General features: G+C 34.8%; 1 protein-coding gene across 1 annotated transcript; it reads right to left on the reverse strand.

Moving 5' to 3' along the window:
* Positions 1-4,153: 4,153 nt before the first annotated feature.
* Positions 4,154-18,819, reverse strand: LOC146163921 (transient receptor potential cation channel subfamily M member-like 2). The gene is made up of 26 exons (XM_083380629.1): positions 18,769-18,819; positions 18,433-18,534; positions 17,015-17,281; positions 16,310-16,487; positions 15,957-16,101; positions 15,473-15,641; positions 15,033-15,105; positions 14,867-14,967; positions 14,558-14,698; positions 14,070-14,247; positions 13,664-13,819; positions 13,397-13,499; positions 12,187-12,277; positions 10,445-10,579; positions 10,164-10,247; positions 9,956-10,010; positions 9,628-9,791; positions 9,422-9,559; positions 8,720-8,822; positions 7,901-8,058; positions 7,180-7,274; positions 6,360-6,526; positions 5,463-5,553; positions 5,096-5,271; positions 4,863-4,992; positions 4,154-4,625 (listed from the first exon to the last, which is right to left on the reverse strand). The coding sequence occupies exons 1-26, from the start codon at positions 18,817-18,819 to the stop codon at positions 4,523-4,525; spliced, it is 3,354 nt and encodes a 1,117-aa protein (XP_083236755.1). The 3' UTR covers positions 4,154-4,522.
* Positions 18,820-19,303: the final 484 nt, after the last annotated feature.

Consider the following 19,303-nt stretch of genomic DNA (forward strand, 5'->3'; position numbering starts at 1 on the left):
ACTTAATATTCACGGCACACAACTTACACAACATTAATTTCATAACTTGACAACTGTTGCTAATACAATGCTAGGCAGTGGAAAAATACCATAATCTAATTCATTTTCTACTGGAGAGCGTGTATTCGGTCTCACATGCTTGTCTGTAGACCTATTCGTACAACAAAAAGTTGTTATCCAAATTTACAAAAGAGTTTCGCGACACATACTGGTGTGCATATTTAGAAATATACTAGTTTGCATATTTAGAAATAGTCCAGTGGTATTTCCGGATAGAACAACTGCTGTATTTGCTGTGTATCCCGTAGTCATCGCATTATTATAACAGGCTTATATTGATACCTCAATATGTGTTTGCCCCAATATTACCGCTTTATGACGTAGTATCTAATTTTTTTAAAACACTAAAAATCTAACAAATATATGAGGGCAGCCTCGGTGCTCAAAACACATTAAAAAAGTTAACCAAAGAGCTATAACTGAAAAACCAAAAGTATCTAAATAATTCTTGAATATCAAACTTTCGCATCACAGAAGTTAAGGTAAAGCGTCTAAATAGGTTTCACCTCCAAAATAAAAACTGGCATGCCGGTCAATAGAGGGCAATGCATTGACATCCTTGTTGGTAAAAATACAGCTACTCTTATGACACAATTGCTGTCAAGCGTTATGGGGACGAACCTGCCATATTGGTGTTGATTGTGACTGCGCGAGGGAGCAAACCTGACCGCTACGTACGACTGCGAGTATTGCCTTGGGCCTCTGGTTGTTTGCATGATGTTAGTACGTGTGTCTTGTTAATCTGTTAATACGGGAGACGACCTTTCGCAAGTTAACAGCGCTGACAGCCGCGATGCGACTTTTGACGCGCACAATAGGCTTACATGGTTAAGCTAATTGCGTGTTTACGTTGGGAAACCACTGCCAATGCAAATGTTATTCGGTGGCTCGCTGCTTTACGTAACTTTTCCATATAAGAAGCAACACTTTTGATTACGATTCACGCTGGTAACGATATAAATAAACTCTCCAAATGTTTTCTCAAGTGGCAACCTGAATACAAATTTAATGACGTAAAACTTTACTAAAAAATGACACAAAATAATTTCTTTACTACTATCATAACTAACTTTACTTCATTACTTTTTTCTCTTTAGTTTTGATTTGCCAACAGTCTGTTTCTTAGGCTTTGTGTGTACCAGTTACCATAAGCACCATCACAATAAGCTAATATTACTGAAGTGCAAGTTTCAGACTCATGTCATAATTATAATGTTGCACCCTATAGGGACGGAAAGTGCCTTGCAGATTGGAGATAACTCATATCGACTTAACAGCGCCACAACAGTTTTAACGACGTATTTTTTAACTTATTTCCCCCACCACTGTTCAGCTCAGAGACACACTGCTTTCTGATGTAAATTCTTCGTTTAAAAATGCTAGCACACGACAAAGAATATCCTATAAAAACGAGACAAGTTGTGAGTTACACAAATCAAGTACACTATTAAATGCCCTAGATCAGCGTTGAAGTAAGCCGGAATGGTCTTAATCGGCGTTACGGTAATCCAAATACGCTGTAGCCTACTGGTAACACTAAATTACTAGACCATGTGCCTTTTCACCAGGCTAACCCGCCAAACCTTGAATGGTGTTTTAACTAAGATTTTAGCTGCTGGTTTGTGCTCGACTCGAACCATAAGGTTCCCCAAAGGTAACATTTTTGAATGTTGTCTTATGAGATAACTTTGTGACATCATCTGTCAAATCTTTCACGCATTCCTTTAAAAAAATTACATCGTTCCCCTATGAAAATTATTTTACTTTCACCCCTACATTAGATGAAAAGACGTAGAAAGATCAATAACATAAACAGTTTGTCATGTTGTACTTTTATTTAAACAAATACGGCAAAGTCACTTTTTTACGTAATTACGAGGTCCTCCGTAATTTCTTTATATTCGGGTTGTCCTCACCCAGAAGAACCATACCCCGGTATATTGGGGTGTTTGGTTCAGTTAAATATCGTCAGCTCCGTTTTGAAATGTTACAGAATATTCTGCTCGCAATGACATTGTTAAGCGAAATCCATTCTTGAGAAGACAACAACTTTTTGACTTTGCCAAAATGAGTTTGCCGTCGAAGAGATAAGAAACAATGTTGCAATCGTTTAACGTTGGTCCGGGCATTGGGTTTCAATTATTTATGTCTCTTAGTTTTCTTTAAACCACCACATGCCATAAATTACCGATTATTATCGTCGAAACGTCCGTATCTTTTGAGAAATCAGCACAGCTTTTTAAAACAAATCGGTTTACCACTGCTTCGATCATATTTGCTCTATTACGTGCTAAGTTCGCTTTAAAGTTAAAAATGCAATGCACAAAATGGGTAACGAAAAAAACGACCATTTAAAGTATTTGTAGCACGTAATATGTTCTACCCAATGTGCACATTATAATATGTTGCGCTGTATGAACACAAACTCTACTAAGTACGATTTTTGTTAAGTTACTAAAAAGGCTATTATTTTGAGCAATATGCGACTAACTTCCATATACTTTATGCCTAAAATATGCTAAATATGCTAAAATTGAAAGTAAATCTAATTTTGTTGTACTTATCAAATTAGCGTTTTATGGCGTCATACCTAAATATTCTATGTCTCCAAACTAAATCTCGGGAACGGCACAGGTCACACGTACAGTTAAATTTATATCCGCGACAAGGCTGGTTGTTTATTAAAACTAAATAAATAATAACTCAAAATATTACCGTAAGAAAGCTTAAGATGTGGTAAATATTTTAATTAATAACGTACTTAAAGGATTAAACGTCTTGTATTAAACGGTTTTACCGTTGTGATCAATACCAAAACACGACTTCATTTGTCTTCAACGCTTGAAGCAAACGAGTGGTCTTTTAGGCTGATCGATTTAAACGGCAGCAGACGTTTTGGGGGAATTACCACCATACGTCAGGTGTACTGCTTATACAAGGAAATATAGTAGCACCAACAGCGATGCTTTATATGATTTTAAAACTACTATAATTTAGAGCAGCACTTCTCAGCTGGTATGTTGCGAAACTTTTTTCTGTAGCTCGTGCTTTTTGCCACATCTTGAGTTACGTAGTTTGTTACAATTGTTTCAAACTTTTACTGTAGGCCCTAAAATAAAGTAAAAGTGTTTCATTGTAAAAAACGAGTGTCTACACTGGACTATTATAAACCATCTTTTAAGAGGATTTATTCTCTTTTCTATAATAATTGAACTACACAACAGAACTATATTTTTATGTGTGTGTTTTGGTATGCAATTTAATTAAATCAAATGACTTTTTGATCGGCAACCTCATGAGTTCTAATCAACTATTCACGATCAGAATCTGCCAAATATGTTTTCCTTGTTTTGTGTCGTGTTGGCTACTACTATCTGTGCATATGCAGGCCTATAACTACCCTTAGATAGATGAACTATATTTGCCATTGTACTTTTTGTCCTCTTTTTAGGTGACGAAAACTGTAGGCCTAATTATGGAAGGGTCTGCAAAGTATGGCTTGATAATATTGAATCTCACAGCCAAAAAGATCGAGCAAATCGAAATCATCTTGATAAAGTCGTTTCTATACGTACTTGTATCATCATCAACTAATGTGACTGGAACTGATAATGATAATTATATTGCGTCCCACCTTTTATAAGTGGAGTTTGGATATACTAAGACACATTAACTGATGATGATCCAATAATATCAAGATTATGTCGGTTTACTCGACCATTTTGACTCTCATATTCTTTTTCAGGTTGTCATTGGTATTTCAGCACATTAGATTTTTAAATAGGATCTTAAATATAATATAGTGTAGAGTCAGATTATTATTTTCATATAAAATCATTCTATTTAATTATTATTTTTCTATGATTTTACTTCAAAGCGACAGGAGAAAGCATATCCCTGGCTAGCAGTAAAAAAATATACTCATACCATTTTGGATGAAATATAAAAAACAGCATGTTTTATTTTAATGCAAAACTTAGACGACAACATAGATAAATGTTTCAAAATCAGCCTGTGTATATAAAAATTCAACATATTACGATTGACACGAGCTGTCATTCATGCACAAGTGAAAACTTATGATTATGGCGATAAAGTCAATAAACTAAAAAAAACAGTGGAAAATTAAAATTTGCCAGGTGAAAACAATATAGGTTTGCTAAAAAAATATGTATAATACAATCCCTTCGAAAAGTTGCACAGGGCAAAAATCATTATTATTTTTCATTGTTTCTGAGGAAGCTGTAGTTCACCATTTAACAACTGAAACAGCAATTTTCGTCAATACGGTTATTTGTGTAGAATACGAACTTAAATGTTACAGAATTCAAAACGCAAATAAATAAAAACATTGCTGACAAAATAAATATTACTACTTCTGAACAAATCTTTTGAAGATTTATCAGGAGAAAAATTGAACAAATACTTTTACACGGATTTCTTACTGATTTTTTTAATTATTTTATGTTTTTACTTTTAAGCTCCTAAACTTTCGCTTGTAATCCTCGTTCATCTTTTTCAGAAGAAGAAGGGCTTCGTTTAACTTGTACTCCATCGCGATTTGCCTGAGCGTAATTTTAGTTCTCTCGTTAAAATAAAATGAAGATTGACCTATTTTAAGTAACATACGCCCGACGACTTGTCTTTTCAAATAAATTTTTATATTTTCTAAGTGTGTGAAAATCGGACACTTTTCTTTTTGATAAAGAACTATAATAGTAATTGCTTTTTTTGCTCTTGTAGAATAATTTTATTTGTCAAGCGGTAGCAATGCAGTATTTAAGTATTAAGGATAGAAATACCTTTCACCGAATGTTTCTTTCATTGTCTTTTTTCTGGCTTCGTTCCTAATACATTGTTCATTTAATTCAACAACAACTGTGTGTTCAAAATCGCTGTTGAAATTGCTTTGTTCCACGCTGATGTCAATCTCTGCACAAAAGTTTTTTTTTTACATATGCGCTAAACTGTTTACAGGTCGAAACGTAAAATTTTATGCATTTTTTGCGTTCACATTAAATAGCGTCCAACTCACTAAAAGCACTCTTCGAATGTCCTTTGCCGCACAAGACACGAATGAGTGTCACCACATGGTTAATTAATATCAGAGGCGAAGGAAGAAAAGGTCTGCTGGAGAATTCGCGCACCACCTCGTACCGGTAATAACACCATATTGTATGCGTGTGTTCCTGTATGTTGTCGAACGTGAAACTGAAGAAAAAAACATATCATATGACTGCTGTCGTCATCATCACTTTTTCATCACAAAACTTTTACTTGAACAGCAAACATTCTTCAAGGTGTATTACCTAAGTATATATATATGAAACAAAAGGTTCAGCTTACGATTCATGACTATATTTTGATTTTTTTATTTGGTACAGGCTATGAATCCACTATACCTGTACATCGCTATAAGAAGGTTCACCATCAAAATATTGGTAAATAGAACATAGCTTGCTGCACATATAAATCGTATAATGCCACTAAAATCTGTAAAACAAATAAATATCTTTTTTTTAGGGTTCAAAGAAGGAGAATTAAGTGTCCTCATTTAGAGTTTCTCCACAGTTATTTTATTCAAAGTCGGTCTGATTTAGGCTTAATTATCTTGAAAAAATACATGTTAAATTCACGGAAATCATAGAAAAGCAGGCCCTTCATGAAAAACGAGGAGTGAAAGTAGAGTAGTTTTCTCACCGTAACGATGAAAATCGTTCTTACCGAAAAGCATTAATTTTTTTAGAAATGACGTCACAAAGTTACGTCATATCTTAACGTCTAAAAGGAAACCTACGGTTATCGTTAAATGTCGTAAATTACTTTCACCACCGTAAAGAACCACCAGTAAATGGAAAGCACAGATAGCAATAACCCATTATACTATAAGCATCTTAAACGGTAAGTTAAACTATTTAGAAATCTAGTATAATCGCCCAAAGCTGCAGATATGCTCTTATTTGGTTTGAACCGGCGAAAATTTTTTTTTTAATTTTAAGAATGCGTTCCGCATTAGGTAACCTATACATAAAATACATTCGTATGTTGCTCAAAATAACGGCATTAATAGTTCAATTAAACATAACTTGTGTTGTTGCGTTCAAACGGTATTACATGCCATGTATTTTCCTAAATTAACAAATATGTAGTAAAACCGGATAAAAGTTTGGAAAAAGCGCAAAAAAAGGTATTTTACATAGTAAAAGTTTTTTTATCTGTAAAAAATGTAATTCCTGTGCGTGCCATGATCTGGTTACTCCTCACTGAATCCGCTCTGCCGATAAATTAAAAACACTTACGCTTTTGAGGCATTTGTACAGCATCGAGGTTGTTTCCGTATATTTGCCAGTACGGGTCGAGCAAAATGGCATTAAAAACTTTGACCACGCCTGATTGAAATGACTGAAGACATGTCCCGTTTACAACATTTCCAAAGATGCAATGCGTGGAATAATTCGCGTTGATGCTGTGATTACATTATAATTGTATTTTTAACACTCTATTCATCCTTAACTTTGCGTCAATTGCTGTATGTTAATTTGAATATAGCACATTTATTTATAAAAAACATCTATTCTTTAGGGCATTCCTAAACATATGAAATTTAAGTTATTTGACAGTAATAGAATGTTAAGCGTATGTCAATTTAAAGAAAATATGTGGACTATAGTATCTGTTGAATAAATATTCGTGGATTTATGCAATTCAATGTTAAGTGCATAACTATTAAAAACTGCTCACCCTTGATTTTATGAAAATATTAGTGTTTTAAACTTTTTGAACCGAAGTCCTTATTAGAGCAAGCAACTCCAAATCAAGTTATTGTTATAAAATAAAACGTTAAAGTACTAAATTGGTAAGTAGTGAATCAACTACCAAAAACCCGACAATAGCTAATTAGTTAACATGCAAAAAACTTAATGTCCAATTTACTTTAGTTAGTTCAACTCATTCCACCGAAACGACTCAGATCCAGTTATTTAAAACAATGCCTTCAAGGCACTTATGTCAAGTAATTAACTTAAGTCACAACAGCACTGCAAAACTGCTGCTTCGTTTAAAGTTTAAACAAGTATTTTTGCACGCTAGATTTCAAGTGAGGTCATTCTATAGAATTACCTTGGCATGATGTCTGAGGTCAACGATCTGATTATTACTCCATAGCAAAAGAAGATCATTCCCATCAAACCCAAAAATACTCCTGTATCATGCATCTAAATACAAAGTTTTTAAAAAGTACAAATTAGTTAACTTAGAGGTAAATTTAGACGTTAAACCGTAAGGGCGACCTACGGTGGCATTTTATTATTACAAAACTGTTGGAGTTCATTAATATAGCAATAACATTTCTCACTACTGCCTTACGTTGGCCTTATTTTTACTTTTGCTTTCGTTAGTTGCTCATGAATAGAAAAAACAACTATATGTTGCAGCCAAAAGTCAAGAGTGCGACACAAGGTGCCGTACTTGAAAATTTCTCAGCTTTATTTAACACCTATTAAAGTTCCTCGAATGTATAGTTATCGTGAAAATGGCCGGAAAATATTTTTGTTTGGCCAGTAAATTATGATGAGCTGGCGAAGTTCTACATTTAAAAACGGAGGTGGCGAAGTTCTACATTCAATGGACAAGCTTTAAACATCTTGCATTTTGCAACTACGACATAAAATTGTAATATATTGCGGACCGGAAGGGAAGTTGATGCGGACGGGCACCGGTCCGCGGACCGGCGGTTGAGAACCACTGTCCTAGGGGGAATGAAACAAGACCAACGGAATAAATAAAATACTACGAAGGTTTTTTTTAATGTAAACCTACCGTTCCAAAAAATCACACGTACCATTTGGGCTATCATGTACACTTTGGGTCCGAAGTACTTCGAGGTAATGTAGGTCTGTGCAAAGCGCGCGTAAAGGCCCACCAGGCTTATGCACAGAGAGAGCTTACCCATGTACCAAACGCTGTTGTCCGTTTGCTCACTGCAGAGTATTCCAATGCCTTAGTGTAAGTGTAGAAGTGTAAATAACAAATAAGTGTATAATTATTTATTTACTTGTTGTAAAAATATGAGTGTCACAACTTTTTAAAGATATACACAAAGTTAAGATTTTGTTTCGAGGGACCTAAAACATTTCTAGAGGTGACGAAAGTTAGTCACAGCGTGGCGCTCACAGAACTAATTTGTTTAACTTTTGATCCCCAGCTAACTTGTGCGTCAATATGTAGCGGAAGTTCAGTAAAATCGCGCGTAGCTAAAATGAGTGTATTTACATAGAAAAACAGTTTTGCTGGAACACGACTTATGGGTGCCCCTTGGGTCAGCCTCTGTGTACAGTCATAGCCTATGACTACATATTACTATTTTGTATACTGTTTATATTTTATTACTTTTTCTATTGGGAACACAGGATATATTTCGCGTGTAACCTTCTCCCTGGTCAATGTAGTGCTGAAAGGATTTGAGTTCTGTACTTTTAAACTAATTATGATTAATGAATAAAGCTCTCTTACACAAAAAAGTAGATCATTTAGATTTTTTAATTAAATGAAGTTCTAAGTTTTCTAACGATTTTTATTAAAAAGTTCCGTTTTGCTAAGCGAAACGCTTTTTATTGAAATATGCACCGCTCTAATAATGATTTTTCTTTCATATACATACCAACAGTAAAGCTCACGGTCATCATGATGTCTAACAAATTCCACTTGTCGCTTAACCAAGTCAAAATTCGCTTTAGGTAACTTTTGTTGTCAACAGAGGCAATCTGTAAAAAAACACAGGAAATTAAAGATAGGCCTATATCCAAACAAAATACCCAACAAAACTACTATTTTAATTATTGTTGTTATGTCGACTGAACGTCGGTAACCAGTATCGTGTACAATATTGGACATGCGTGCACGTAAATAAGGCAATTTGAATACATTTCACGGTTCTGTTCTAATCTAAGCTGCAGCCGCCAATGTTATGGCAATAAAACATTACTTCCAGAACAGGGGCGGTTGACCATGGTGTGTTAACCGGGTGTAATTACCCATTTGATTTTTTTACTTTCTGGGGGCGAATTTGGTATTTGTATGATGAATCATAATGTTGTGAACTATTGTTTATCCTCAGCGTTTGTCTTAATGACGCAAAAACATTTTTTTATGTTTTGTTATATATTTTATTATGTCAAGCGCGTTTTAATCTTCGTTTTAATCCGAGAGACATTTTATTTGGTTATTCTTTTTGTAAAAAATCGATTGAAGCGGGGCTGAATCGTATGGGGAAGGTTAATTTTTTTCCATTTTGACTTGTTTACAGGTACTGTGTTTTTTAGGGTAAATTTCGTTTCGATCAGCTGTCAAAAACACACTTTACCTGTCGTATCTCATCTGCGAGGATGCCAAATACGTAGAATAATAGAATGATGATTTGTGTCCAGTAGATACTTAGCCGCTCGGCGTTTATAAAATGGAGTACATAGCTCAGCAAAACGATGGCAGCAAGCAAAAAAAGCTAAACATAAATTTTTTGAGTAAAGGTTATTTGTTTTCTTACAATACTCACTGTATGCTTTGTTTTACCGTATGTGTGAAGTAAGTTATACGTGGCGAATCGTAGAAATCGCGGATGTCATCTAATGCGCCTAAAAAACGTCTTGACAAGGTTGGTTTGACACGAAGGGTATCAGTGGTTAAACTTCTTTGCAACAGGTCGGATAGATTACCGTTTTCACTAATCGATTGACCTTTGAATAAAACGTATTTTAACTTTGCGCCTGACAAGCGGTAATAAATAATAACAATTCAGGGCCTAAGTTTAGTTTTTAGATTGTTATATATTTACTAGAAGTATTGTTTTTAGTTCATTTAATTTTATTTTTTCTTAAAGGAAAACTTATTTTTAAGTTACCATGTTTTTCTCTGTAACTGGCTTGAGATTCCTTTGAAAATTTTGGAGAAAATCTCTGCAGAAATATGAGAAAATATTTGAATATTATAAATTATTTTGTGAGATACTCCATAGTTACATTGGTGTTTTGTTTAAAGATCAATTTGGAGAAAAACTTTAAAAGTCACAATAAAACATGACTAACACTATAAAAACAAATCTCACCTACCTTTTGGTCTCCATAACTTGAACTTTTGTCCCTTACTATGTTAAGCCAAGGAATACATAAAGGGAAGAATATTCCAATAAAAGTCTGCAAAAACATGAAATCACATACTGTATGTTAGAAAATAAGCACAACAAAAATAGGATTGCTTTGACCACTTCGCAGTTTAGAAAAATATTGCAAACAATTGTGTTAATGCGTAAACAATGCTAAAATAATTTAAGACGTGCGATACTATTGGAATATTAAAATGATTACAATATTTGTTCGTTTTTATGGTTTACCTTGTACATTGGCTGTTCTTGCGAAAGGCTTCCATACCAAATAGTATCCAAACTCCTCTGAACGGAAGGTTGTGCCATAAAGTCACGTTTACCCCCCATGTAGGCAAGAGTCAGACAAGAAAACCCGCCCAAATGCTGAAGAAAAATTGAATGATGTATCCGTACAGGCAAGTTAAGGCAGTCGAATGCGACGCGCGGGCCGCATATGAATCTTCATTTAGTTTTATGCAGCACTTTCGATCAGGTTGTACACAGTATGCATTTTTCAAGATGTACAATGATACTTCTCATGTGCCAAATTTCATGCATATTTTAACTACTTTATTGCAAAAACTTTTCGCGATTTACTGGAAACTCGTTTACTTTTCCATTAGTCTGTTTTAACTTTTTAGCAATCGTGTTAGCTTAAACGCCGTAATGTCTTATGGCATTTCACTAACATCCTGTGGAGGAAAAGCTTTTGACACTTTAGATCACAGCATCCATCTCCGATCTGCTCATATCCTTTTTCGTAGAGTCAAGTTAACAGATTTAGAAACTTTGACAGCGTGATGATATCAGTGTTGTAATGACTTAAGTCAATGACTTGACTTAAGTGCACTTAAGTCACTGTTTTCAAATGACTTGACTTGACTTAAGTCATTTGGGCGAAATGACTTGACTTGACTTAAGTCTTTCGGGCAAATGACTTGACTTGACTTAAGTATTTTGGGCAAATTACTTAGGTTGAATTGAAGTGCTTTCTTTAAGTGTTTTTTTAATAAAATTGAGCTATTTATCCAAATGTTTGCACATAAAACAATTTGCTTGCTATAAGTTGCGTTTTTCTCATTTTTTAGTTCAGTTATTGCTCATAATCGTACGAGATTAAAAATTCCAATAGTTCAACGTTTTATTTTTACGACAAGGACATGAATTGAAGTTGACTTGCTCTAATTATGACTTGACTGGGACTTGACTTGCGCAACTGATGACTTGGACTGGGACTTGACTTGTTATTTATTCAAAAAGACTTGACTTCGACTTGAGTTATTTTACAAATAACTTGACTGGGACTTAAGTCATTTCAAAATGACTTGTTTACAACACTGGATGATATTAATCGAAAGGTCCTGCAAGTTGATTAAAAATGGCTTCAATGTAGCCCATAAGCAATGTTGTAAGTGTGCAACTTCCCTAATAATAAATCTAGCTGATTTATTTTGGTAAGTGGTAAAGAAACAGGATGTAGTGTGGCAGTTTACGGTTAGCTAAGTAAAAAATGTGGATTTTGGTCTCTGACGGTTTGCCAACCCTGTGCTTTAGAATATACCGTTATCCGATGCTTCTCTTACTTCCAGGGGCCGAAAACTAATTTCAAATACAATGACTGGAAAATGACGTTGACTGAAACACATTATTTTTATTTAGTGTTAGGATAAGAAATCGTATGATAATTTGTATGACTGGAATGTCACCGCGTTTTTTTATTTCGTTGTTTAAAAACTGAAAACCTAGAAAGAAGCAAAATAAGTCCACCAAGTGAAAAAAAATTAAAAGTGTGAAAACCTCTAGAAACAAACAACATAACGCGAGCACTGCCACTCAGAGATTTAATAAAATCAAAGAAAAATTTGTCAGTAGATTTTAGTTAAAAAAAAGTTTTACAGCGGCTAAAGTTAATCAGATAATAAAAATATTAGAGATATGTTGTTCGTTACTCATAAAAGTCTATTGTACAGATAAATTATATAACTTTTTACCGGTATTTTACTGCAAAGGATAGAGCGTGTTGTGTGTTCATGCTTTTTTGAAGTTAAAGTCACAACTTCGATTGCTTTCTCTTCCCAAAATCTGTAATAAAACGTATTTAAAAAAAATGTATAACCTGTTGATGCCAAAACCGATGCTTGGTTACGTTTAGTTATGTCTCCACATCACAGTCAGTATATGGGTGATCTTCTTTAGCAGCATTTAACTTTCTATTTTTTAAGTTATATATATTTTCTCATTTATTATATTTTATGTATATAATGACTTGTAAACGTGACATAGCTCCTGTGCGGCTATCAGAAGCACAATAAGCTCCACGGTACAAAGAGTATGGTCAAACTATCTAATGGCTTGCGCTTTCATTTTACACTATACTGCAGTGGTATACGTGGCTTATTAACAACTACAGCATTTTTATAGTATGCGTGACCACGACCATTTTTGATTAATTTTTCGTGTTCAAAAAAATTTCACGCAATAGGCCTTTTCAATAGTATGAAAAAGTATAGTTTCTGACATTTCGTTACTTTCCAAAGCGGTTCGCTAGTTTTCTTTCCTAAAAATGCAAAGATGAACGGTAAATATTTCATTTCGTTCGGACAACGCCAAATGGTCCCTAAGTGTTGTGTTACACTGTAAACTTCGAGGGTTGTTATAATCCACCTTGGGGTGGAAATTTGTAACAAATATGGTGTTAAATTTCACTACCATGTGAACAAAGGTGGAAATAAACTCATGAGCGTGGGATTTTTCAACAACACCAGTAGTATGTGATTTATAGCGTGAAATTCTCAACCCTGTCCTAAAAGTCATCGGTTATACATTTACATATTCCAAGTGTTAAATACGCCATTAAGCCTAGTCAAAGTCGGTAAAAAAGTTGTTTCGAAGAAAAGCCCTAGAAAATATTATAATGTTTTAAATTTGCACATGATAATCTTAGTCTAACACAGAACTAACATAGATAAATAAGTGCCAGTCAAAATGCGAGTAACTCGAAGATTGTTTTACAAACACTAATGTTTTGCTTCTTTGATTTACTACCTATTTCGTTCGTTTCAAGAGACTGAATCATGGGCTATTTGCGCTCAGCCTGGTTCAGCGGCATTGTGATGACTGTAAAGTATAGTGGCGCCGTAATGTACGTAAATTTGAATAAACATTTTCCAACTATTTCTAAAAGCAACGTATAAGACTTACCTGGCATAATTGTTCAGTTCCTCAATAGTAATCATATCTTCATTGCTTTCAATCATTTGCTGCGCTATATTTCCACATAAGGTGCTGGCTAGCAAAGCCAAAGCTGTTTTTTTAAGATTTGTTTGTTATTTTTCTCTCGAGAAAATTTAGAAGATATGATAATTTATTAAAAGTTGTTTACACGGCGAATAACAAGCTTACAGCTTTTTTGGGGTTTATGAAATCATACTTTGATTAAACGTAATTAAGTTGCTTGACTTATGCTACCTATGTGATCTGTTCCGTGCAGCCAGACAGTTTTTGCCAATTCATTTCGGCCCATAATGACGCACCAAATAAAGACGTCCTGTATCGGGTGATCCACTGGTTCAAAATGTTCCGCAACATATACAGTCGTCAATCGATCGATGCGAGTTAATTTAGCTGAAAGTTGCAACAAACAACAGTGTACTAGTCACAATATCCGTATACAATCCCATTAAAACCTGCATAATGGTCTTAAAAGTCTATTTTTTTCTAAAACAGTTACCCAGTTGCAGACAATACTACTTTTATAATGTAATGTTTTATAACATAACAACAGCTTTGAGTGTACTATAGCCCTATAGCTTTGTACTTTAACGCAGTAAACTTGACCTAACAAAAACGATTTATATACTATTTAACGACCTACGTGTAGGCATTAAGCCATCTGTGTACTTCTCGTAAATGTCCTGGACCTCCTTGTTGGTAAAATCAGAGATGATGTGTTGAACTGTGTGGATAACATTTGGCACTTCGCCTCTAGTGCTAGCCAGAAAGGGGCGAAAGAATCGCATCGAGGGTGTGGTAAAATCGTCAAAGGCCAAAATCTAAAAGTGGACGAACTGAATATAACTATAACTATAGACAAGCTACTAATAAATATTTGAACAGGAAAATAATGCAGCCTATAAAATAACTATACAAAACAACCAAGCCTATACAAAAATGTGTTAAGGTTACTTTAACTTTGCATATTTAACCCTAAGGTGCATTTTTATGTGCTGTTTTTCCAAATTTTGCTAATGACATTGCTATATTGATTACCTGTAATAAGTCACATCGAAACTATCAGGGGTGTAAAGAGAGAAAATCACTTTTAGGAAATAGGAAAATAAAATTTTAACATTTGAGCGTTACCTGATAGTACATTTGGGAAAGAGTTTTTACTGTTATCGCACGATAGATGTCGATGTTTCCGGAGTGCATCATGTCGAGAAACACAGGTGAGTTGAATCCTAAGGCCATGACCAGGCAAGATTGCAGAAACTCGGGTTCAGGCTAAACAAAGTATATTAAGTTTTAAGCTGTGAATTTTCATTCGCTATCAAAATAACGTTATTACAATAAAACCAAAGGTATAATAATGTATAAGGACAAAACTTCCAGAAGGAAAAAATGAGTTTCTTTTTTTTTGGTAAAAAACTATTTGGTCAAACTTATACCGACCGCCGAAAACTCTATTTTGGTCTGTAACAGCTGCTTGATAGTGTCTATCTTTCCCCATGACAATGCCAGTCGCAAAATAGCCCTGGTTGAATACCGCGGTTCTGTGTGAAGGTATATGTTTGGTTAGATGGCTTAAATTAAAAGACAAATTTGCAACGAATCCTACCTGACATAACGTTTTCCAGCAAAAAATTGTCGAATGTTCGGCCTTTCAATGAGTCGGAAAACATTATCGGCATCTAAACAGTCATTTTCTAAGTTATGCGTGATGGTCCAAAGAAAAACTTGAAAGACTAAGATTAAATCCGGGATGACGTACGGAAATAGTTTTGTCAGTCGTGCTCTGATGCTTCATTAGAACCGAGTGCAATATTCCCAGTTAAAAGTTTTAAATGTAGTGCTTATCAAGTATAGTTAAGAGTATAACTGCAAATCACACCGTTATTGTAAAGAATCTATATGTGTAATGTGTACTTTACTTATGTTATTATTTATACAATATATTTTACATCAGTATTTATCTGGTGCTGTTGTTTAGGTTTTAGAACAATTTGCTACCGTTTTCGTCAGTCGAATCTAATTTCTTTACTCGATTTGCCCCATTACGCCACAGTCCAAGCACTTGCAAAAGGATAAATTATACGTTACCGTCTTCTTTGAACCCTGCAGTAACAACTTTATTTGTGAGATTTCGTAATGTGAAAGGCAATCGGTGAGGTTACACGACAGGTCTTCTTCATTGTCGGAACTGTCACCGCTTCTTTCACCATTTTTTCTGCCACAAAATGGTTTTGCTGTAGCATTGTAGAAGGTGGAAATATTACGGGAGCTGATGCAAACTTTTGATATATCTATTGCTGATACAGTCAATGGTTATAGATTGAACTAAGAAACGATATAAAAACGCAAAAGTTATGATTGAGATACGTTGTGCGGTAACAGTTTCTTTGTAACTTACATATTTTCCATTAATCTATTGCATAGGATAAAGGACTAATCCATTGGATCAATGACGAACGTACCGGTAGAAAAAGTTATTTAATTTCGAAAACCTTGCTAAAAAATGTCATGCTGTGGTAGCCTTACTTACATTGCCTTATGCTTTTCTAGTATGCCGTAAGTTTCTTTGGCGCTTTGGTGAACGAAAAGCATCATATTTTGATTCCTCCTGGCACACTCAGAAATGTGCTCCCAATTGTCGGATATAAGGTTGACAACCACTGGTATGGTGTGGACTACAAAAATATACTACTTACTTTATTGTGCAAAGGGAAGGTCATGCTCACAAAAAACTTCGGCTATATAAAAAGAACTATAAAGGGTAAAAGTAAGCTATAATATAATAATATTACACTTTCTCAGAGCGTGCAACTTAAGAACTCTTTCTGAACGCGAACAGCACTTAGTCGACCTGCCTATGTCGTTATTTTACGATTAACTTACACACGGTAAACGTTGAATCAACGTCGACTGGAATGGATCCCAAGTAATTTGAAACTTCATGGCGAAACAATGAGACATCTTTCGGCTCGCCCTCCACAAACACAAAGTAGCCGTGGTTTCGATCTAATAAGCCTTTGGAGCCAACTGCGTCCAATTTATAAACGACGGGGAACAAACCCTAAATAAAAAGCAACGCGTCACATGAAAATAAGTTAAGAAAAAACATTTTATAACTTATTTATGTATTTTTTGTTACAGCAACAATATAGCCCTTTCAAAATGTTTGCTTTATAACGCAGCCAATGTAGGTTAGAAAACGAATAAAAAGCTAAGATGAAACGATTCTTACGGTTAAATTTTGCTTAATGTTCTTTTCAACAAAATTTTATACAACACCAGACGTGGGGAATATTTTTTTACAGAGGGCCGCATGAGAAACATAAAATGTTGTAGCCAGCCGGGTCGAAAATAGGATCTTATAGGTGCACACAACTTGACAAGTTGTTGGGGTAGTTGACCGAAATGTTTTTCACAATAAATTTACATTCTAAGCTCCACACTAATTTTGTATTTTATGCATTTAGGAGACGACTGGTTGTCATAACGAACACAAAAAAAGAGTTGTTTTAGTTTAATATTGCATTGTTTAACATCATGCGAGTAAAAATATAAACATAACTATAGCCCCGGTAGCACAAGACTTACTCCTTGCTTAGAGGTGTACAATACGTCCTTGTTCTGCACAGTCTCCATACCGATTACAGCTATGCTGTTTGCATTGGATGTTCCTGAGAAGGGGGAGCATCCTGAGGTGATGATCCAGCTTCCTTCCGACACGAGCTGCCAAGACGATTCTTTCGCTTGGCCTTCTCCTGCGATGATAAGGATGATGTTGGGAATATGAATCTTCCACTGTTTGGTGAACAAGTTCCAGATCACTGATGGCTGGGTTTGCGCCGACACCGTGGCGAACTTTAAATATCAAGCGAGTTTAAATCTTTATTCAAGGTGTACTTTTATACAACCAAAACTATATTTATCTGTTTTTAAAAGGTCTACAGCTAAAACCTGATAAGTAAAAGCCAACTTGGCAGCGAGTTTTATTGCATCAATACACAAATGACAGACGAGTCGCAAAACGTAACAAACAACAACATTCGGTGAAAAGGACATTCCTTAGATCGTAAGCTGAATAAAACACGTAGATATACGCTGACTCATATTCTACAATTTAAGGTTTATAACGGTATGCCAATTTTAGCAACAGAGAAAACGTCCTGAAGTATCCAGTTAGGTTAGATTTATACTTCACGTTAAAAGTAGAAACATGCTTACTTAAATAAGGACTTAAATCCGTTAAAACTAAATAATTTAAAAGTGATTCTATTTGAATGGAAAAAGGGTGTCGTGTGTCCAATCACTTCTTTTTAAAATGAAAAGTTCGGCAACTTCAGCGGTATAAAAGTGTTTTTTCGCTTTACGCTGCAGATAGCTTTTTTGTAATGTAGTTTTTTTTCTGATATTTTTTATCAGATGTGTAATTTCCCTAAGTTGCTTGTTTTTCGTATATAGCACTGCGTCGCACACAAAACCATCAACATGTTTAATCGCAGCAATGATTGCATGTGCGCACACATGAAGCAGATACGGTAAACAAGTTATTGCGTCAACCTTGTGACTAAACCCATAACACGCAGGCCTATCTCAGTTTTACATTTGCTAATAAAAGCAAACTATCGAGATTCGATTTTGCCTTTAGCTCTTTCATAATACTCAAAAAGAACTAAAAAATGAATTTAAATCAGGGAAAATAAAAACTCGAAAACTTTAGCCTAATTAGTTTGTGCTGTTATTTCAGCCTCTGTACAAAACTCCTATACATACTTTTTTATTGCTATTAAGTTATTTTTGTACTTTAAAAGAGAATATTACTTTAACTAAATGTCGGTCAAAAATTGCAAGATCATTTTGTTACTAGTAAACCCCTACTAAAAACTCATGCAGGCAGCCAGGGTTATCATAATTGTTTGACCATCAACTGCTTTGTCAATTTATAAAAAAAACTAATACACCGTACTTTTTGAGTTGTTATTTTGCATTTCTTTGTATAACGTAATAATTACCGGCGAGTAGGTACTCTTCCTTCCCACTTGTTCAAACTTAATCTCTCCGAATGAATGTTTACTGATGCCATTTGATCCAGCGACGAACTTGCGCAGTTTTGTCTGTCCAAAAAAGACATCGTTAAAAATATATGTACTTTCTAAACAACAAACAATATAATATCCGTACAACTGTGGAAAATACAAGCTTACGAAAGCTTAACAAGACGGAACTTACGAAACTTTAAAAACACCTAGAGGTGTAACGTGGTTTCGGCGACAATGACCTACTAGAGTAAAGGTCCAAAAGGTTAACTCAAAATCAAGCAATTTACAGACTACTACGATTTAACTCGCCTTCAGTTGGTGATTCGAAGATCCGCCTGATATTGATGACCTTAACTCCATATTGATATTACTGAAGCAAATTCTTTGCAAACACTTTTATGTTGATTTAATGGAAACAGCCAAATAAGCACACGGTTTTCCTGTTGGGGGAAGTAAGAACGTGAGCACGCCTGCTATAAAATAACATAAACTTTCGTACGTAGTAATACAATAAACAAGATTGATAAGATTCGGACAGGTGATATTACGTTGCGGATACAGCCGACTCTCGACACGTTTTTACGTTGACGAAGTCCCGCCAATCAGTTTTGACAGTGAACCATTTAAACCAACTAATCTATTGCAACAACTATAAAATAGCACAATATAAGAATTGTCAGTACTTTTTCGCCAAGATAAACGAAAATCTCATCTTTTAGTACTACGTCTTAAAACGAAATTCTAAAAGTTAAGTTAGCTCATTCTAAAACTTTCTTTTTTTGACTAAAAGGAAAATCCCAGCGCACGCTGCATAAAAGCTAAAATTACAAAACTTTTCGTGCTA

This window comes from Ascidiella aspersa, chromosome 2, assembly GCF_963924565.1.
Source record: "Ascidiella aspersa chromosome 2, kaAscAspe10.2, whole genome shotgun sequence".
NCBI classification, from domain to species: Eukaryota; Metazoa; Chordata; class Ascidiacea; order Phlebobranchia; family Ascidiidae; genus Ascidiella; species Ascidiella aspersa.